Here is an 18,031-nt window from a genome sequence, read left to right as displayed (position 1 = left end):
AGAGAGAGTACTCTATCTATCAAGTCATTGAAGTTCTCTCTCCCTGGTTCTGCCAATCCGTAGATTATTATGTTTTTCTTCCTCTCTTCTTTCGACCGTGTTTTTTCTTTTTCCTCGAGTTTCCTTAATTTTTCTTCTACCTCCAGTGCTTTCTTCTTCAAACCATATATTTCATTTTTGTTTTGTAATACACTCTCTTTAATACCCTTCAGTTCTGTTTGTATAAATGATTTCAAGTCCTTGAATTCATTTTTCTGTTCTAGTAGCATTTCTTTGGTCTTTTCTGCATGGCATTCTTGCATGACCTCTTTAATCTTCTCAATATCGTCCCATGTCAGTCCTGGGCCAGGGTTCATCTCCACTCCGCCAATCACTAATAGTACCATCACTACAACTAATGACACTACTGTATGAGTGATGTTGATATCGTTTTTCACCGTTTGTAACGACTTCTTCCTACATCGGGCCTGCCATCTGCCTATAGCACATCTGTATTGTTCAATTGACACTCCCATGCTCGCGCACTCCTGTACTTCCCGCACGTTCAGCACTACGTCCGTTCACCTCGCTAGCTGAATTGCAACTGAGTGGAGAGTATATATACCAACTTCTAGCCTTGCGATCCATAATATTCCTGAATTTCTACAAGTCCAAATCTGATAAGGGGTCGAAATATGGGCCCCCTGTCTCACCATTACTGAAAGTGAAAACAGAATGTCGATATCTTGAACGGTCCACGAGTTATTTGAGATGGACAACTTAACCCTGTATGTTGACCATGAGTGTTCCTGACTAGTTCAACACATGGTGTGCACGGAGAAGCGCTATAATTTGGAGATTTTCATCTCAAAGTAAGACACTTTAAGGCACAGGAAGTGAACAGAAGGAGCTGGGATGAGCTGCAGACGTAGAAATAAAATAGACACTCATATTTATTTCTTATTAATGAATACATATTGCAGATGATTAGATCTGACTTTTCTGTACTTGATGAAACGTGTGATAGCCAGAACTGCCATTTTGGATACCTGTTTTTAAGGCTCGAGTATTGTTTCGCGTACGATGTTAATCGATATGGGTATGGTTGGTTGAAAATCGATTGTTAAAATTACAGCAGTACTGTAATGAATGGCAGTACTATAATTAATTATGTCTAAGATAATAATAATAATAATAATAATAATAATAATAATAATAATAATAATAATAATAATAATAATAATAATAATAATAATAATAATAATAATAATAATCGTATGGCCTCAGCTACCGTGTGCAGACATTTCGATTTGACGCCATCTGGCTGTCTGCTCGTCAATTTCGACTTCCGTTTTACTCTAGACCCACTAGATGGCAGACAGAGTAAACCGGATCTCTCTTGGGCGTCTATGGCTGAGATTTAATTAATTTTGTCGGGTAAATACCAAATGTACTTTGATACTTTATTATGTACTTTGATACTTTATTATTTTTCTCTAGATCTACAGTAATAATACCCATTTGATCCTTTAAATGAGAAAAATAACATGTTCAGCCCATGCCAAAATTCACTCTTTCAAACTCTACATACTGTACAGAAAAAAGAAAAGAAAAATAAAACACGCAGAGAACAAAAATAAGCAAACAAAACAATATTAATAAAAACAAAAAATCAAACGTTCTCCATGGACATGCCATGAAATTCCTCAGATACTCCGGAAACGTAACCCCCAAAGTGAGGGTCACCACGGTAGTCATCCTCGGCCCTTTCATGCCACGTCCAACGTCCTTGCTGAATATTCCTGTTGTTTTCCCAGAATGTGTAGTTGAAATAAACATAATTAAAATACATAATAAAGTTGAAATAAAATCAGCAGTATTAAGAATGTCAAAGACCTTCATGCCTCTCTTAACTAGACACGCAAACCCTTGCACATTCCATTCCTCCTACCTTATTTTACTTGACCCACTCTAGGTTGCTGAGTCCAGACTTACGTTACATTCTGCCATTGCGTATTCATGCTCACGTATGCTCACGTTGCAATTTTATCCTTGTCAGCCATGCTTAATCAATTTAAATACCAAGCCATACTCCACCTGAAATTTGTCATCACGTCCACCAAACCAAAATTTACAAACAAACACCAATTCTCTGTTCACATCCCTCTCAACACTTAAACAAACACCAATTCTCTGTTCACATCCCTCTCAACACTTAAAATCTGCCATTGAAAAGTACCACCACTTCTCCATCTCCAAATTTCATATCACATTGAATACCAAACCACTTTCATTTACAACTTACTCATGAGTGCACCACTACTTCTCATACCTTTCCAACACCACATTTCAACATATACCACCTCTATTTCCAACACCACCTTTCATCTCTAGCACACACTCATCTACCATACTCAATTTATCCTACACTCATACTCATCCTAATACCCATCATAATTACCTACCGAAAACTCCATCTTCCACCAAACCAAAATTTACAAATAGCCAAATTACATTACTACATCTTCATACTTTTCCAACACCACATTTCAACATCTACAAATACCACCCACTCATATACCATCACATTAAATACAACTTACGCATGAGTGCACCACCACTTCTCCATACCTTTCCAACACCACATTTCAGCATATACCACCTCTACTTCCAACACCACATTTCAGCCCTAGCACACACTCGTCTACCATCAAATAAATCTCCATCTACAAATACCACACACTCATACACCATCACAACCTTCAAAATATCACTTGATCTTCACCTACAAATACCAAACACTCATTCCTCAACACTACATTCTTACATCTAACAATCTTTATTTTCACTACTCCCTATACTATTGTTCTTTTTACTTCTAGTGACTACACCCTTCTCATTTCTACCTGAATCCCACATGTCTGTCAGTTTTCTATACTTTCCTGTTTCTCTGTCACCTCTTTTGGCCGCCGCTTCATCACCATCTTCACTCTGTTGTGTTCTTTTGCCTCCACCTTCAGCTCCCATCATCTCCGTTAATCTTCTGCCCTTGCCTCTTTCCCAACTCCTATTGAGACATCTTCCGGTTGCCTCTGACGTCACCTTTTCACCCGTCACTTCCCTTACTTCACTGCTTTCACTCCTCTGCCTTTCTTCTTCACTGCTTATGGTCACCCTTTCACTTGTCGCCTCTTCCTGAACTTCTTCACTGTTAATGGTTACATTTTCACTTAGCGCCTCTCTCTGACTCTCTTCACACATTACACTGTTACTGTTATCTCTCCTCACTTCCCCACCTCTCGTTGCACTGCTCATTTTTTCTTCGTCTTTTTTAATCTTCATTTCTAAGTCCAGCAGTCTATTCACAGACCAGTTCCTCTTCCAATTTCTGCCTGATACCACTAGCTCTTGTCCTTTAATAGTAGCTCTCAGTCCTTGATTTATCGCACGTATCTTGTGTTTTCTGAGTATTTTCTCATTCCTAATAGCCTCCCATCCCACATCTCTCTTGATCCATATTTTTTCTCTCTGCATGTTACTCGAATTGCCTATCACAGCATCAGCCATCAACGTAGAAAACAGTTCTACTTTGATAGGCCTGTTGCCCCTAGTTCTTCCCACTCTCTGTACGTCATCTATGTCCACTTCGCTAAAGTTAAGTTTCAATTTCCCCTGTATTAAGTCGACTACTTTGTAAATTGTACGTACTTTGTCTTCTCTCACCTCAGGCACCCCATAAATAAATAAGCACTTCTTCCTGCGATTCAATGTATTGGCATTCACTTCCGCTTTCAATTTCAAGGTCTCCTCTTCCAGTCGTCCTATTCTTTCTCTTAATATTGCCACTTCCTCGTTCTTTCTCACTTGTGATGTTATATCGTCCGTCATTTCTCGCAGCCATAACTTCATTTTTCCAAACTCCCTGGTTTGTTCTTGGATCATATTCTTAATTTGCTCAAAGGGGCACACTTCTACCACCGTCTCTTTTACCCATTTTTTGAATTCTTCTATGTCTTCCCATCCCTCATTTCCACTAGATATCGGGCCTGGGTTCGGCTCTACACCTCCAATCAGTAGCAACATTATAACCACCGCCGCTGTTAACACTACTTCTCCTTTGATTACCAAATCCACTTTACACCCACCTGATTTTACTTCTTCTTTCTTGATTCTCCTCTGCCATCCTCCAATAGCCGCCCTGTATTGATCTACTCCAATCATTGTTGTCAAACTCCTCACAAGCTTCCTGCACTCAGCACTCACTCCTTACTCCCACTCCCGAGCTCTCTACTCATGCGTCCGCTCTCCTTCGTGGCTTAAGCTGAACTGAAATACCAAATGTATCACCAGAGATCTTTTACATGCCGACATCGTACGACATGGAGTGTCGAGTGGACTTTTTTCCGCCCTTCAAAAATCCGACTACCTCTACCACGGATCCACAGAGGCAGCTATGTCTAAGATAAGTTACGTCAAGTGTAATTAACCCATTATAGTGTATGTACAGCCCTCAGGCCGAAGAATGGTTGGATCCTCAACACCTTCGCCCTCAGTTGCCATAGTTGGGATATACATCACTGAATTGGCGTACTTGGGAAATGAGTTATGTGGTTTCCCGTTGCTTTCCTCATTGAGCCAGAAGTTGCTATTACATATCAGTCTGCCAAGCCCACTGAAATGCATGCACCAACCGACCCTATGAGCAACGTTTTCACACCATTCATAGCAGGGACTGGCTGCATAAGGAATGGCATTACTAGTATCACTCATACCTCAGTCAGTTTTATGTTTGTCAAAGCCAAGGATAAGACAGAGACAGATCTATGAAAGTAACAAAATTATTCTAGGCCATACTAGAAGACATAGTGCACTGTAATATGGCCGAATAAAAATTTCATAAATTCACTCAGCGGAAATTCCACGTTAAGAAAACAGTGTTGCTCTTATGGACCTACAAGGAGTGAACACACCCCCTCTGCGACAACCATAATTCCTCGTAATTACTGGATATTATACTGTACTTTGTAATGCATTATCAAAGACAGATAAAAAGGATGAGGCATTTTTACATATGTGTTATTAAAATAACTACATAACATTATTTTTTCACAAATACACTGACTGACAGAGCAAATGCAACACCAAGAAGGAGTGGTCAGAACTTTATGCCAATTGCAGTGTAGACTGACGTCACTGAGGTATGCTCATGATGTGAAATGCGCCGCTGTGCTGCGCACGTAGCGAACGATAAATGGGACACGGCGTTGGCGAATGGCCCACTTCGTACCGTGATTTCTCAGCCGACAGTCATTGTAGAACGTGTTGTCGTGTGCCACAGGACACGTGTATAGCTAAGAATGCCAGGCCGCCGTCAACGGAGGCATTTCCAGCAGACAGACGACTTTACGAGGGGTATGGTGATCGGGCTGAGAAGGGCAGGTTGGTCGCTTCGTCAAATCGCAGCCGATACCCATAGGGATGTGTCCACGGTGCAGCGCCTGTGGCGAAGATGGTTGGCGCAGGGACATGTGGCACGTGCGAGGGGTCCAGGCGCAGCCCGAGTGACGTCAGCACGCGAGGATCGGCGCATCCGCCGCCAAGCGGTGGCAGCCCCGCACGCCACGTCAACCGCCATTCTTCAGCATGTGCAAGACACCCTGGCTGTTCCAATATCGACCAGAACAATTTCCCGTCGATTGGATGAAGGAAGCCTGCACTCCCGCCGTCCGCTCAGAAGACTACCATTGACTCCACAGCATAGACGTGCACGCCTGGCATGGTGCCGGGCTAGAGCGACTTGGATGAGGGAATGGCGGAACGTCGTGTTCTCCGATGAGTCACGCTTCTGTTCTGTCAGTGATAGTCACCGCAGACGAGTGTGGCGTCGGCGTGGAGAAAGGTCAAATCCGGCAGTAACTGTGGAGCGCCCTACCGCTAGACAACGCGGCATCATGGTTTGGGGCGCTATTGCGTATGATTCCACGTCACCTCTAGTGCGTATTCAAGGCACGTTAAATGCCCACCGCTACGTGCAGCATGTGCAGCATGTGCTGCGGCCGGTGGCACTCCCGTACCTTCAGGGGCTGCCCAATGCTCTGTTTCAGCAGGATAATGCCCGCCCACACACTGCTCGCATCTCCCAACAAGCTCTACGAGGTGTACAGATGCTTTCGTGGCCAGCGTACTCTCCGGATCTCTCACCAATCGAACACGTGTGGGATCTCATTGGACGCCGTTTGCAAACTCTGCCCCAGCCTCGTACGGACGACCAACTGTGGCAAATGGTTGACAGAGAATGAAGAACCATCCCTCAGGACACCATCCGCACTCTTATTGACTCTGTACCTCGACGTGTTTCTGCGTGCATCGCCGCTCGCGGTGGTCCTACATCCTACTGAGTCGATGCCGTGCGCATTGTGTAACCTGCATATCGGTTTGAAATAAACATCAATTATTCGTCCGTGCCGTCTCTGTTTTTTCCCCAACTTTCATCCCTTTCGAACCACTCCTTCTTGGTGTTGCATTTGCTCTGTCAGTCAGTGTACATTTGTAGGGAGTAAGCACAATGACGGTAACAGCCATCGCTTCGTTGCCTTCCTTGATTTTTCTTCTTCTGTGATGCTCTGGCACAAGCCTCGTGTAGTCCCTCACTCTGTGAACCGTCAGCAACTCACTTCTTTATCGAAGTCATCTACAGTATTTATTTGTTGCGTCGGTTTTCTAGCCTTTATTGCCTGGATAAATTTATTAAATGCAATTACATGCATCCCTTACCCCTCGAGCCTATAACAATTATTTGTCTATATTCTCCCGCATTTTGCCTTATACCTGATGCTCACGGTAAAATTTTCTGTCAAATTTATTGTACAATAATTTAATTTTATAAAATTTCTGTTGCTCGCGGTGTCAAATTCAAGATTTATAAAACCTTTGATAAAACTTTTCTTACAATAGGACATGTTCTATTCCGTAAAATTAATTTTACGAAACGAACCAATCAGCGAAGCTGACATCACGATGATGCCGGCGCTACGTCGTGAGAAGATTGTGAAGCTCGATTGTAAACAAACACTTCTTTCTAAAATGGCAGGATTCGGGTGGATTAAGGAAGCTGTTAGTGTTTTTTACTGGACGAATACCAGAAATATCCTTGTTTGTATGAAGATAAAACGCCTCTTTACCACAACAGAAATGCAAGAAGAGAGGCAGGAAACACAATCACCGAATCTCTATATGAATGCTGGTCTTCTAACCTCAACTAATTTTCGAGCAAGGACAGCAATCCTCTACCTTCTTCTCTTCTTTTGATCCAATTCCGAGTCCAGCATTTCCTGGAATTTCTTTTCTTCCTTTTTACCACTGCACAACATATAATTGCAGCTAAAGCAGCAAGTTTTGCTTTGTTTGTTGGAGCCATACTCTCAAACACACTGTAAGTTGAACAGCTGATTCTTGGTTTAATAGTTTATCGGTAGATGACGGCACATACACATCTTAGTTCAGAAGTGAGTTCATAGATGGCCATATTGATGCTTCCACGGATTTTATAAAACAATTTTACCGTGAGCAACACAACTTGTTTTCACTAAATTTTTATAAAATTAATTGTACAACAAATTTTACGAAACATTTTACCGTGAGCAATAGGCATTACACTTCAATGCTGAGATTTTTTTATGTGCCGTAGTTTACCTGTGATTCTATACAAACCAAAAATAGACCCTCTAAACCTCCTTCCCCTTAAGTTCATAAAAATAATTTGTAGCTTAGTTTCTTCTGCTTTTCACAAATTTATGTGCCGCCTTTTTCCCGTGATCCTGTTCAGCAGAGCCGATCGATATGGCAACCCTGTTGTCATAAGAGCAATACTGTTTTCTTGGAATGACCTATAGCAATTTCGTTAGTGTTCCGTGTACATGTTATAGAGCCACGAAACCCTTCAATGGACAACCTATACAATTTTTAAATAAGAATCTATGTATTTTGTATACTACTCATGGTGTATGTATACATGCATTAATTATTGAATTGTTGATAAAGATAGCTGTTATTACAGTGACGCTCCTGGTGTAAGTCCATTTCAGGAATTAATAATAATGTTTTTTTACGTCCCACTAATTACTTTTTGATGGTTTTCGGAGACGCCGAGGTGTCGGAATTTTGTCCCAAAGGACTTCTTTCACGTGCCAGTAAATTTATCGACACGAGGCAGACATACTGTGTTTGAGCACCTTCAAATACCACCGGACTGAGTCTGGATCGAACCTGCCAACTTGGGGTCAGAAGGCCAGCGCCTCAACCGTCTGAGCCACTCAGCGGGGCATTTCAGGAATTGGTTGAAGTAGTGTGTACCGTATGCCGAATACTTGTCTCGTTTCTCTGCAGGTTTGTGTATGAAGTAAGACGAATCTTCGTAGCGAGTTTTTACGACCGGATGCCCTTCCTGACGTCAACCTCATCAGAGGAGTTAATGAGATAAATGAATGACTTGATATAATATGATGGGCAGGGGGCGGGGGGGGGGGTGAAACTCGGTGTTGGCAAATAGCCTACTCTGTCAAATTAGTACCAAGGGATCTAATCAAGGGATTACGTCCCTGTTACCATCAAGAGCGTCGGTAAAGCATTCTTAAAATCAAAACTTCATTATTAGAGAAGTCTTCATCGTGAATGTGTTATGAGTTATGTGCGAAACGTAATGAATTTCACCTTATTTCCTTGACCCAACAAAAAGTCCGAAAGCTTATATCATGTCAACAATCTAGAAATGTTAATGGCGAAATTGCGGAGTTTTGAAAGCCATCTAGTCAGATGCAAACTACTGTTCGGAGACTGGACGTATTAGCCAATCCTGTCTAGAAGAAGATTTTTTTGCTAGTGGCTTTACGTCGCACCGACACAAATATGTCTTATGGCGACGATGGGATAGGAAAGGCCTGGGAGTTGGAAGGAAGCGGCCGTGGATTTAATTAAGGTACCTGGTGTGAACATGGGAAACCACGGAAAACCATCTTCAGGGTTGCCGACAGTGGGATTCGAACCCATTATCTCCCGGATGCAAGCTCACAGCCGCGCGCCTCTAACCGCACGGCCAATTCGTCCGGTTCTAGAAGAAGTGGTACAGTAATTGTTGGTAACACTGTCCAGTTCTGCGATTGGAAGAGATGCCGCGGAACATAAAATAAGTCCAATCAGCCTGTCTGTATGGGTTATAAACAGGGAACACTCACCTGTTGCGCAGACTGCGCGATGAAGACTACGTAGACACAGCTGACACTGTAGTAGGTAGCTATGAGAGCGACGTTCACGAACAACCTGGAACAAACGGGGAAACATATCAGAGACCGACAACAATTTTTTTCTTTTGTTGTTCGGTTTACGTTGCAACAACTCAAAACGACCTATAGGGACCGTGCGCGCACGAGATTTTTAGTAGCTAGCGCCCCTAACGGGAACAGCTGCAGACGTTTGATGGGGCACCACCGCCGTCTCAATCTCTATATACTGCCTGCTCTATGTTATGCGGTTAACATGCTTCTCAGCGTGAGCTGTTAGTGTCACAAACCTCCGCCAGGGGCGCCAGCTAACGCACCCAAGTTATCTCCGTACTCACATTGTGTTTCAGTGCGTTTGCATCGAGCTTTTATGTGTGTGTCTCTGGTTGTAAAATGATTAATTGTTGTGTTCCTCTCTGTATATCAAAGCAGGAAATCTAAATTCTTCAGGTGTGAGGATTCCTGTTATACCCCCAAGCAAAGAACTTTAGAAAAATTGGCTTAACGTTATATCAAGGCAGGGATCAACCAAGGGTAATCAATGGATTCCATCCAATTATTCTCGTGTTTGTAGCCTGAATTTTAGAAATGGAGTTAGATGATGAAATGAAAATGAAAACCTACAATCTGTTTTCCAGTCAATGACCAGGTCAGGTATGGGATGAATGAAGCACCCAACTTGTGGCGAGGATAGGAATTGTGCCGGCTGCCGAGGCCAGTCGCACTGCTCTGGGGCAATGATTAATAATGGCTGAGAGATGCAATGAAATTATAGTGGGGAGTGTTGCTGGAATGAATGATGACACGGAAAACCGGAGTACCCGAAGAAAACCTCGTCCCGCCTTCGCTTTGTCCAGCACAAATCTCACATTGATTGACCCGGATTTGAACGACGGTATCCAGCAGTGAAAGGCCGGCGCGCTGCCGCCTGAGCTACGGAGGCTCTGAAAAATAAAACTAAATGTTTCTAAAGTTCGTTGCTTGGGGGATAACAGGAATCCTCACACCTGAAGAATTTGGATTTCGAATTATCCCCATTACCTAAAAACCAGAAAAATAGCTCCACGAAAGACCAGACAGCGACAAGATACTTCTTCGGAAGAAATCTGTGATGAAACAAACTCTTCAACCGCAAGAAATACATTGGATGACAAGTACGAAATTTATTTATAATTATAATGGCGTATGGCTCCGGATAGGCCTGGTGCAGGTCTTTTTCTAGTAGACGGCCTATTAGGCGACCTGCATGTCGGTGAAGATGAGGGCCCTACCTAGGATGATTTCTAATGTTGAATACGCCACGCACACCCAGCCCCCAAGCCATTGGAATTAACCAATTAAGGTTAAAATCCCCGACCCAGTCGGGAATCGAACCCGGACCCTCTGAATCGAAGGCCAGTACGCTGGCCATTCAGCCAAGGAGTCAGACACGAAATTTATTTGAACAACGATCTATCAATCCAAGTCAATATTCCAACGAGTAAGAATGACAGCAGTGATCAGTGAATGATACATTAGAGGCTCCGATCAAGAATTCTGAGACTGAGAAAACAGCTGATGACTAACCATAACGAAGTTAAAAGACTACAGAGACAATACGAAGACAACCCAGGAATCGATCGTCTGAATAAAGTAAAGGAAGCTACCAAATAAAAATCAAATCCATGATTTTCCCAAGACAAAATCCGGGCAGTCAGAACAAATCAAGCGGTACTACGTGGCGTGGGGAATATTATCCCAAACGGTTACGTATATGGCAAGACTCCAGGGGTCTAGTGTCAGCTCCATCACAACGTACTCTGGACAGGTAGCCTAAATGGAAAATGTTGATATGTTTGTCGGGGTTTCCCAATTAGTGAAGGGAAGACTTAGAGCTCAATGTATAACTCTCATACCTACAGAGAGGAGTGTAATAGTGATCGCCGATTAAATAGCTGATTAGGTACGGCTCCTATACGACCGAACCAGTAACAAGTTCGTTTGCGCGGTCAATGTTGAAGGTGTATGCGGCACAGATAATGTAAAATTTCCTGCTCTCGCGAATAAACTGTTGTGTTTTTTTGTAATCCGATTTTCAAAGAAGTTCTCTAGTCCTGCTGCCTACTTCCTCGTTAAAAGCTTAGAAGTCTCCGAACTATCCCGTTTAGTTCCGAAATGAGTACTGTAATGCCTTTCGGTGAAACAATCCAGATTGTGTACATTTCTATTCACCAGCAGATAAAATAATTACAACGGTTGAATGATGATTTCATCGAGTACCGGTACGTTAACATAATTCGTTTGGAATCAAAACGTGAAAAACTGAAGTGTCTGACTAATGAGACGGCAGATGCTGTCTCGCTGTGAAATCTACAGTGGAATGTGTGTCTTATCTGTAACAAAATCGGTTATTTTATGTTCTTACTAGACGATTTTCTGGAGACGCAATAGAAACTTTATTAGGTCAGTGAGATTGGGTGGTGAATTTAATGACATGGCGAACGCACGCACTGCATTTTGTGCTATGAAACGTATCCTGAAAACTGGTCATGAACAAAGGATCAGCGAAATAGTGATATATATTTTTTGGCGTCCACTGCTGGTAAATACTCGTGTCGAGAAGATTTAAAATGTGTATGTAGGCCCACCATGCAGCATGGGATGATCCTAATACACCTACTGTAACTGGTAATATTTTATATATTTTACGTTCGTATATTTTAAGCCAAGCTCAAATGTGAAATGTTAGTTTCTGTATGTGCATTATCTTCTCAATTAGTAACATATTAAGGATTATTTTTCAATTTATATTGGTGTTACGGACCAACTCTCATTTAACCAGCATGTGCTGTGGGTGCGGTAAGTGCTGCCATCTGCAATGTCGCTGTAAACGCAATTCTCGCGGCATAGAACAGGCAGTATATAGAGATTGAGACGGCGGACATCAAGGAGCAGCTGACTGTCGTAGCGAGAGGTCGTACGTGCCTGTCGCTCCGTTGTCTCTCTCCTTGCCAGGCGCTCAGTACTTACAAGTGCTAACCAGGCAGCTGTACTTATTAGTACGACTTCGAAAGGGCTTTTGTCTGAGCTGAGCACTTCTCAGTGCTCGCTTATTCTTATTCTCTTTCAGGAGTACCAGGATGAAGAATACGGACGTGTGGCGAGCAGCAGACTACTGCTGGGCATCGGAGGAGAACGAGCCGCCTGCACCCGAGCCGGAGCCGGAGACCGAGGTGGAGACGGAGCCGTACAGGGACGGGTGCGACCCCCCTGACGGCTTTCTCTTCTCCGAAGGCCACACCGACCCGGAGTACGAGGCGCTGCTCGTGTACTACAGGCCAGGGCGCCCTGTAACTTCTGAACGGGGCCTCGTCCTGGACAGAATGCGGCGCCCTCGCCGAGGAGGCAGGATCATCTCGACAACCATGGCCGTCGAGAGCTTCCTACCAGGAGGCCTCATTATCCGGCATCACGACCAGGAGCGGATGCGCGACGCAGAGAGGGAGCTTTCTTCTCTGTTCCAGGTCATCCGTCTACCAGGGAGGGACGGCGTGCCAGGGATGAACACCGGCGCAGTCAGGGCCGCGACGGAGACCAGGGAGACGCCGAGGAGGCTAAGGAATAGGGCGGTTAATACCGACCTAGTCCTGGCCACCCAGCCGGCGACCAGCGACGCCATCACGGAGGTGGGGCATGACGCCCCCTGGCGCCGCGACGGTGCGACTTCAGTGGAGGAGGACGCCCCCTGGCGTTCTGAGGCTGCTGTCCAGGCCCAGCCTGACAGCACGTCTGTCGAGCTGCAGACCTCGATGTGCGCCCCACAGGACAGGGAATCCACTCAGGCGTTAGCACCGACCGACGCCGCCGCCGCCGCCAGCCAGGAGAAGGAAGAAGACGGCGACGCAGCGGAGCCATCAGCTACCCTGGGGTCACCAGGCCGGGAGGAGGACCACCAGGACGAGGCCTCTTCCCCCGCCGAGAAGCAACCCCCGGGAAGAAGAAGAAGAAGACGACGCCGCACCAGGAAGCAGAAGGCGTCGCTGGCTCACCAGGAGAGGACCGCCAAGCCGCAACCCAGGACTGCTCCCAGGACAGCAGTCAACCGAGGAGCCAATCAGGAGAGGACCTCAGCGGGTAGCGGCAGTCAGGTGAGAGTAAAACGTCCCCCTCAGCAGCTCTTGCAGTGTTTCCGCTGTCTGAGGTGGGGCCACCGTCAAGTTAGCTGTGGACTCCAAGTGAAGTGCAACCGCTGTGGTGGTGATCACCACTACACGGCCTGCGCAACACTTAAGGAGGCGCCGGTGTGCGCCAATTGCGCGGGGGGCCACCCGGCCTCCCACCGCAGTTGCCCAGTCTACAGGGCCATGGCGCGGGCAGAGAGGAGGGAGGCCCGGCGCCATGACCCACCCCATTCCAGGAGGCCCCCGCCTCGGCGGGCTTGGCCTCATTCTCCGGGATCGGAGACTGGGTACGAGGTACCCCAAGGAGGTGGAGTCGTGCGACAGGCCCTGGTGGTACTTGACGCATGGCTCCGCAGCCGGCAAGGACCGCGCTAGTCCCAGCAGTGCCCAGACGGACTGATCCCCAGGCGATGGAATGGCGAGGAATTGGTTTATGTTTTGTGCATGTTACCTGTTCCTAACTAACACAACCTCTGGTCTTTTTCCAGCCCACATCCTTGCATGTGCTATCAAAAGATGTCAGGTTTTACATGTAGGCTCTTTCTTCTTTCTGCCTATGTGGTTTTTCCCTGACCCTTCAATACCAAACTTCAATACCATATACCTAATACAATATCGCCTGGTAGCGTGTTTGACATGGAAACAGGCAGATACTCCTTGTATCACTTCCCACTCTTCCCTGCTATCTCTTTCTTCTTCTTAGAAATAATAGCATGTCGGAGGCCATGTAGATTGAGTCGTTGGTCACGCGGGGGGAGCGGGCTTCGGGGGCCCCCCCGAAGAAAAAAAAAAAAATAAGTGTGGGGCACTCACGAGACCATTGACAGTGCAGTTCATTACAACCAGGGCAGTTAGTTTTGACTTGTGATTGTAAAATAAAGAGGTAAAGCCGGACAATAATGGCTTCGACTGTAGCAGCGACCGCTATAAATTATGTAGGGTTTCAGTCAGTGCAACACTCAGATTATTTCCGGGAATCCGCGCTAAAGAAAGGTGAAGATTTAAATAGCAGTAACCATGTCTTTGACGTGAAGGAAAGGTTAGGGCAAGAAATATACGGCAAGTGTCTAAGGGAAACGAGTATTAATGTCACCATACAACGTTGAAATCAAGGTATTTACTATATTTTATTCCTACTTCGGGAAATTGTTAATTATTTATTCACATTAACTTTAGTTATAAATTATTGAATCATTGCGCGGGGCCATTGCATACACTGAGCCCTGTAAGAGTTGTAATCATGAATTTAGAGTCGGATGCCTTTCCTAAAACACAATTCTTTCAACTTAAAATCGCACTTCAGTGACACTGGGGTTCAAACCACGGTCACTAAAGTCAGAGGCTAGCAGCTAAGCTAACATAGGAAAAGCAAGCCAATTTTTCTCAGTTATTCTACTGTATTATAAAGGAGGTAGCGAGCGGCTTGCTTCAAGTTCCGGCGATTGTAGTTCAAATCCCGACAGAATTTCACTTTATAAATAATGAGTGAGGAAGGACAACCGACCCGCAATTCATGGCGACAACTTCTTCTTGAGTGTACTTCCCCTGCAGGCGGATTAAGCTGTGAATGATGATGAGATGGTTCAAAGATTATAACAAAAATATTTAATTCCTAAAGGTGATGCGATAAATAATTCCTCATTATAAGTATTTTTATTTATTTTCACGTTGACAGTAACAGGAACATTGTTGACGGTGATTGTGGATGCAAAGCAGGTCAGTCGAAACGCTGTAAGCACATTGCTGCTTTGTGTTCCTTTATTAACTCCGAGAGGGACTCCTCCAAAACAACCATAGTGCAGCGATGGAAAAAATAAACCTAAGTGCGCTCGTAAGGATCTATGTTCGAAAGGAAAGAAGATAGCAGAACTGTTGAAACCATACGTCTACATTGCTGAACAAACGGAATCAACCACTTTCAATAAAACTTGTTTGTACCAACGAGTAAAAACATATTGAGTGTGCCCTCACTGATATGCTTAAAGCCGAATGTGAGAGTGAAAATTACGTGGTGGCAAGTTCCATTCTACAAAAAATTATAGATTATGCTGTAGAACGTAGCGAAATTGAGGATTTGATCAAGTGTCTGAACGAAATACAAAATCAGAATACCCATGCAGTCCATAGGTGCTATTTTGTTACAAAAATGTCCGCTGTTAAATTATCAATCAAACCTGTGAATTATCTCGATTTCTTGCCTCAAGATGTGCAACTATTTTATATCTCATATGTTACAGTTACAACAGAACAGATGTACAAAATCGCATTTGACACAAGGTTTCAATATCGCTGTGCTGCATGGTTCAAACAAAGAAAATTACGCTTATCTGCCAGCCAGCAAGCTGATCAGATTAAGACACTGAGAAGTGGTGGTTATGATCAGCTTTCAAGGTCATTTCTAATTTCCACATCCCTTAACACACCTGCGATGAGGTACGGTAGGAACACTGAACAACTTGCGGTGGCTGAGTACTGCAAACTCAATGACTGTTTTGTAAAACAGGTGAGAGTGTGTATCAAAGTAGAGCACCCATTGCTGTGTTCGAGTCCAGACGGGATAGTATTTCATCCCAGTGATTTTTCTCTCCTGGAAATTAAGTGTCCTTTTTCGTGTAAAGGAAAGCCTATTATTCAAGATAAACGGAGCAATGTACCGTATTTGTATGTGACACAACAATAATATTAGAGATAGTCACGTCTACTACACCCAAGTGCAGATATCCATGTATGTTTTGAACATCAACTTATGTGAAATGTTTGTATATTCTCCTAAAGGAAGTATCACTGTGAAAATTTCAAGGCATGAGCAATTCCTGTGTACTGCCATTCCCTTACTGGAAAGGTTTTATTTTCAGTATTATCTGCCATTAATTCGGAATATGTCATTACGGGTACCGATAATGTCACATTGAGGGGCACGTGTATGCACTTTTATCTTTTTATTTTGCTCACTGACGTACTTCAAAGTTTTCAATGCAGAGAACTAACAGTAACAAAGATACATTTTATTCGGTCCCAGGCGCTATCAGGGGTTGAGGAGACATTGCTTTCTCTTTTTTGGCCAACGTTGAGAGGCTTACCATGCTGTAAAACCCACCTTATGTCTCATAATGAAACAGGGTGAACACAACGAGGCTAGTTCATTGTAATTTGAAGCAGAAGTCCCCTACAATAAATGTTAATGTCAATTCCTTGCTGGGAGATGAGTGAAAGTTTAGTTTACTTTTACTCGTTCGACTCTCCATTCTTTCAGTTAACACCGTCATGAGCTAACTCGAGCGCTGGCTTGCAGCTTACCCCATCAAACGTTTTCTGAAGTAGTCGCAAGAGCGCACAACTCGCCATTCGCACGGTCCCTATAGTCGCAATATTGAAAGCTGTTAGAGGGAGGTCCGTTTACTGCCTGCCGGGGTGGGGAGAAGGGAGTAGGGAGTACGGTTACCATGGAAACGTGCACGGTCCCACTGTCTGCCAGCTGGCCGGCTCGTGTTGCTTGGAGTTGCCAAACGTCTCACTTCTGAGTTACGAACAAGAAAACACAGCGGTCTGAAGGAACGAGCAAGTGAGCCGAAAGTGAAGGGAAGCAGAAAGGAAGGCAGAAATGTGGCAACACCGTTCAGTGCTCCCTCCCCCTCCAGCCCTATCTGTCAAAACGCTTCTTTTAACATTACAGGTACACTTGGGTGGAGAAATGTCCTATCCCAACTCAAAGCATTTGTGAGATTTGTACAGCTATTGTAAATTTATTAAAGATGTAGGGCACATACAGAGTAACCCAAAAGTCCGTTAACATTTGACGAGGCAATACTTCATGGAATATTGGAGCTAGAGAGGTAATAATTGACAAGCATGATTGGCAAGACATAGGATTTCATTGACAACAGCGAGAGCACAAACAGGCCAACAGATGGCGTTGGACAGCAACACGTCAGGTACAAATAGCCGCACATGCTTGATATGACATGGGGTTTTGTTGACACCAGCAAGAGTTCTCGTAGCGTAATGGCTAACGCGCTCGCTTCGTAACATGAGCTGTGCAGGTTCGAGTCTTTATTATGTCCGGCTCCATGGCTAAATGGTTAGCGTGCTGGTCTTTAGTCACAGGGGTCCCGGGCTCGATCCTCGGCAGGGAAGGAATTTTAACCATCACTGGTTAATTTCGCTGGCGCGGGGCCTGAGTGTATGTGTTGTCTTCATCATCATTTCATCCTCATTACGACGCGCAGGTCACCTATGGGTATCAACTCGAAAGACCTGCACCTGGCGAGCCGAACATGTCCTCGGACACTCCCGGCACTAAAAGCCATACGCCATTTCATTTCACTGACACCGACAACGAGTGCACAAACAGGCCAACAGATGGCGTTGGACAGCTACACGTCAGGTACAAATGGCCACACATGCTGGATACATGACATGGAGTGTTACTGACATCAACGAGTGCACAAACAGGCCAACAGATGGCGTTGGACAGCTACACGTCAGGTACAAATGGCCACACATGCTGGACACACGACATGGAATGTTATTGACATCAACGAGTGCACAAGCAGGCCAACAGATGGCGTTGGACAGCAACACGTCAGGTACAAATGGCCACACATGCTGGACACATGA

General features: G+C 44.6%; 1 protein-coding gene across 2 annotated transcripts in view; it reads right to left on the bottom strand.

Moving 5' to 3' along the window:
• LOC136884055 (proton-coupled amino acid transporter-like protein CG1139) overlaps nucleotides 1-18,031 on the bottom strand; it is a 224,130-nt gene that overhangs the window by 44,644 nt on the left and 161,455 nt on the right. For both annotated transcript variants that reach the window (XM_067156079.2, XM_067156078.2), the window contains exon 6: nucleotides 9,210-9,294. In XM_067156079.2, the coding sequence (XP_067012180.2) occupies nucleotides 9,210-9,294 (85 nt within the window). The remainder of the gene's footprint in view (nucleotides 1-9,209; nucleotides 9,295-18,031) is intronic.

This window comes from Anabrus simplex, chromosome 12 (genome assembly GCF_040414725.1).
Source record: "Anabrus simplex isolate iqAnaSimp1 chromosome 12, ASM4041472v1, whole genome shotgun sequence".
Classification (NCBI taxonomy): Eukaryota; Metazoa; Arthropoda; class Insecta; order Orthoptera; family Tettigoniidae; genus Anabrus; species Anabrus simplex.
The sequence above is the reverse complement of the archived record's forward strand: the minus strand, read 5'-3'. Positions and strand labels throughout refer to the sequence as shown.